At 35.0% G+C, this 3,728-nt stretch overlaps 2 protein-coding genes across 3 annotated transcripts in view; both read right to left on the bottom strand.

The window, feature by feature from the left end:
* LOC104792895 (probable protein S-acyltransferase 23) overlaps positions 1 to 2,152 on the bottom strand; it is a 7,343-nt gene extending 5,191 nt beyond the window's left edge. For both annotated transcript variants that reach the window (XM_010519157.2, XM_010519163.2), the window contains exons 1-5: positions 1,731 to 2,152; positions 1,476 to 1,616; positions 1,199 to 1,311; positions 709 to 788; positions 240 to 403 (exon numbers count right to left, since the gene is read on the bottom strand). In XM_010519157.2, coding sequence (XP_010517459.1) covers positions 240 to 403; positions 709 to 788; positions 1,199 to 1,311; positions 1,476 to 1,616; positions 1,731 to 1,967 — 735 coding nt within the window. In that variant the 5' untranslated portion in view covers positions 1,968 to 2,152. The remainder of the gene's footprint in view (positions 1 to 239; positions 404 to 708; positions 789 to 1,198; positions 1,312 to 1,475; positions 1,617 to 1,730) is intronic.
* On the bottom strand, positions 3,202 to 3,687 carry LOC109125873. The gene has a single exon (XM_019228599.1). The coding sequence runs from the start codon at positions 3,566 to 3,568 to the stop codon at positions 3,338 to 3,340; it is 231 nt and encodes a 76-aa protein (XP_019084144.1). The 5' UTR covers positions 3,569 to 3,687; the 3' UTR covers positions 3,202 to 3,337.

Genomic DNA, 3,728 nt, shown 5'->3' with positions numbered 1-3,728 from the left:
TACAGAATTTTAAAAGGCTATATTGATTGAAACATTTTCTTAATAACCTTATCAAGCTATATCCGTCCAACTAATGGTGACGGAAATGAAATAAGAGGGAGAATTTGTATCAAGGAGCAAATCAGCAAGAAAATGCGAGGTTCGTTAATCAAATTTCAAAAACCTTATTCTGAACAATCAAGATGTCTTCCTTTTAAGGATGTTAGAAGGGTAGCAAGAAACACTAAACAATTACGTACAAGGAAAAGAGCGAGCTGCCTGTGACCTTTATCAGATGCAAGCTTAAGTGGCGTGGATCCTGTATTATCTTTCAATGTCAGTTCCTCCTTGGTTCCAGCATGAACTAACAGAGAACAAGCCTCAACATTTTCCTTAATTACAGCCCAGTGCAAAGGAGTGCAGCCTGACAAGTAAAGTGACTAATGTAAGAATTCTGTATCTCTGAAAATGAGATAAAGTATACATCAGGGCATCAGCATTCTACACTTTTAGCGAGTCAAAAAACAGTCCGGGATTCTATAACAGTCCCTACATATAGAAATTTACCAGCACTCAAAGCATGGAGTTCAGGAAGTCATATTTATTTTTGCACTTATCTTTACACATCATAAGGTAGAGGAAAATTTCCGTTTTAAAGCCATTCTTTACTAATTTTAGAGCAGACAAGTAGATACTGTTAAAATAAAGTATTGAGAGTTTTCAATTTGCCTGTGTTATCTTGTCTATTTTGACATGCATCTCGGAAGAGAAGTAACCGGACTGTATCTGTGAATCCATTGTAAGCAGCCCTGAGTCATACAAACAAGGAAAAATATAAAGTCTTTCTTAAATTGTCAAATGACAAGTAACAGCGTACCAACTACCAAGTGCAAGTAAACAATGATCAGACATACTCAAAATACAATGGAAAAAAATACATCAAGTCTTTGACATGTTCGATTCTATGAACAGAAATAATGTGCAAAAATCATTATTTTTCTGTAAGGCTAACATCAAAACACTCAAACTAGATGTTTACAAAGCAGCCGAAAAACAAATTCCTAACATCTGTGATGGGCAAGTAGTGAGAAATAACTTTAGAAAGCCACTGAGAACTCAATGCTAAGGGGAAAAACATCATGTCCAGAACTACTCCATGCATAAACTGAGCAATGCTAAAGGCAATATACACACTAGAAGCATTCTTCAGTACTCATACCAATGGAGTGGACTCCTCCCTTCGTTATCTAATGCATTATAATCAGCTGCGTAGTCCACAATAATATGATTCAAGAAAGCTGTCTGTCCATATTGTGCAGCAACATGAACTGCCTGCACAGAAAACATGTTGTAAGATAGTGAATAGCTTACAATAAACTTTTATTCGTGGTCGGTGTGACTGTATGAGCAAACGGTAGTAACTAGAGTGACCTATTCGGCATGACATTACTAAGCATGGAAACAGAAACTGAAGGATGAAAATAAAGAAGATATACCCTGAAACCATTGACATCAGCAGCTTCAATTCGAGCTCCATTTTGCAGTAAAAGGTCTGTAACATCAATGCAACCTTTAACAGCAGCCCAATGCAATGGCGTCTGCTGTATATTATCAGCTGAATTAACATCACCACCGTGCTGCAAATATGTCAAAATCACAAATCCATCACTACACTGGAAACACTACAGACCTAGTTCAATCGCGATATTGGTTGAATCCTAGTTCAAAATTAAGTTTAAAAAACTCGGTACCTCCATGATATATCGAGCAACGTGGAGAGAATTGTTGAGCGCAGCCCATTGAAGAGCGTAGTAGCCATTAGGATCGGGAATAGAAACAGAAGAGCCATCTTGTTCGACGAAACGCTTGAGTTGGTGGAGATCGCCGTAAGCAGAGGCGGAGAATACGTCGGTGATGGTTGGTGACTCCGGAGGGCTTTGGTGAGAGTTTGAATCTAGAGGCACCACTTCGACCTCCGACGACTCCATTATTGATTGCTCAACGATCTGAACTTAGGAATTGAAATGTGAGGACTTCAGAAAGAGATGAACGAATCGGGTCGTCTGATCGATCAGGGTGGGTATATCTCGGATCTTGGGTCGTGGATCTTGGATCTTGTCAAGACTAGACTTTGACTATTCCTCAAATTTGCTTTTTTTTTTTAATATTCCTCAAACTAATAAGTACTCCATCCACAGTCAAACTACACCTATTAATTAATTACAAAAAACTACAATTAATACTAAAAATTGTAAAAATATCAATATATATGTGTAAGAAAATTTTTGTTATTAACTATTAAAAAACCTTATTTTAAATAGATTTTTTTAAAAAATAGAAAATTGGGCAAATCTCTCTATATATTGATAGCTATCAATATATCGATAAATTAATAATTTTATAAATTAAGAAAATATTGTGTTTCCCATATTATAAATTTATAGAGGTTTTATAAGTTTTTTTTATGGGTTTTCGATTTTTTAGGTAACTAAATTATTAAAATAATATTAATAATTCGGTTTGGTTTGGTTTTTGTTTGTAGATGAATCTCTTTGTCAATCCGATTGGGTTTGGATATTGCCTCCACATGCTCTGTTTTGCTCACCATTGGGTTTTATTGTAGCCTTCGTTGTCTTAATAAGTTTAAGGAGTCTTTCACCATTCCTAAGCTACACGTAGGTATGACCAAAATTAAACCGTAACCGTATTTCGGAATGTAACCAGATCGTATCCAAACCATAACCAGACTGTAACTGTATAAATGGTTTAAAACCGTAACTGTTAACCGTAAATATATGGTTAAATTATATTAACCATAGCTGTTAATTAACCGTAACCATATCAAAACCGTTGGTTAACCGCATAGTTAAACCGTAATTTATTAACCGTAACCATTTCAAAAAGATAATAAAATATAATAATAATTTTTTATTTAATATGAATCATATGATATGAAGAAATATGAATACACTAAAAGAACATATTAATTATAAATAAATAATATCAATTATATTATATCATCAAATAATATCAACCATATTATATTATCAAATAACTGTAACCATATATTACCGTAACCGTTTCAACCGGAACCGTATTTAACTGTAACTGTTTAACCGTTTATTAAACGGTTATGGTTAAGGTTAAACAAAATTTCTAACTGTAACCGGTGGTTAATTAACCGTAACAGTGATAACCGTAACCGTGGTCATCCAGATGCAATTTGAGATAAGTGTTGTCGTTTGATTTTTCCATAATTACCTTTAATTATACATAATCCACATCAAATTTTTACATAACTTCCATTTCCAAGAAAGAAAAAAAAAAAAAAAAAGAAGATTACAAGATCTTGTACAAATTACCAGCAGCTAAGTTCAAGAGCCTCTTGGAAACGCTTCTCTAGTGTATATTGATCACCAAAGAGCCGGAGACCAACTGTGGAACGATCCTCACCGTCCGACGCCTTCCAATGCAAAAGAATACCGGAGACACGTGTCGACTTGACGGCGGGAGACGACGGATACTGATTTGTTGCTTTGTGGCTAATTAGGGGATGTGAGAGTATGAGCATTGCAGCCGATGGTGCCATTGATCGATGGATAAGAAGATCTTTAAACAATCAAGAATATAACTGGATAAGCTTGCTTGGAGAGTCAAGAGTGCATGATGTATGGGTCAATTTATTAAATAAATTGTTGTGGGAACAGATAGACATGCAAAAAAAATAAAAATAAAGATTGGTAGGGATG

Source organism: Camelina sativa, chromosome 1 (genome assembly GCF_000633955.1).
Source record: "Camelina sativa cultivar DH55 chromosome 1, Cs, whole genome shotgun sequence".
In the NCBI taxonomy this organism is placed as follows: domain Eukaryota; kingdom Viridiplantae; phylum Streptophyta; class Magnoliopsida; order Brassicales; family Brassicaceae; genus Camelina; species Camelina sativa.
Note: the sequence above shows the minus strand (reverse complement) of the source record. Positions and strands in the feature narration are given on the sequence as shown.

What these genes read in the sequence shown, in the direction of transcription:
- LOC109125873 (XM_019228599.1), bottom strand. Translation starts at nt 3,568, where the DNA reads ATGGCACCATCGGCTGCAATGCTCATACTCTCACATCCCCTAATTAGC.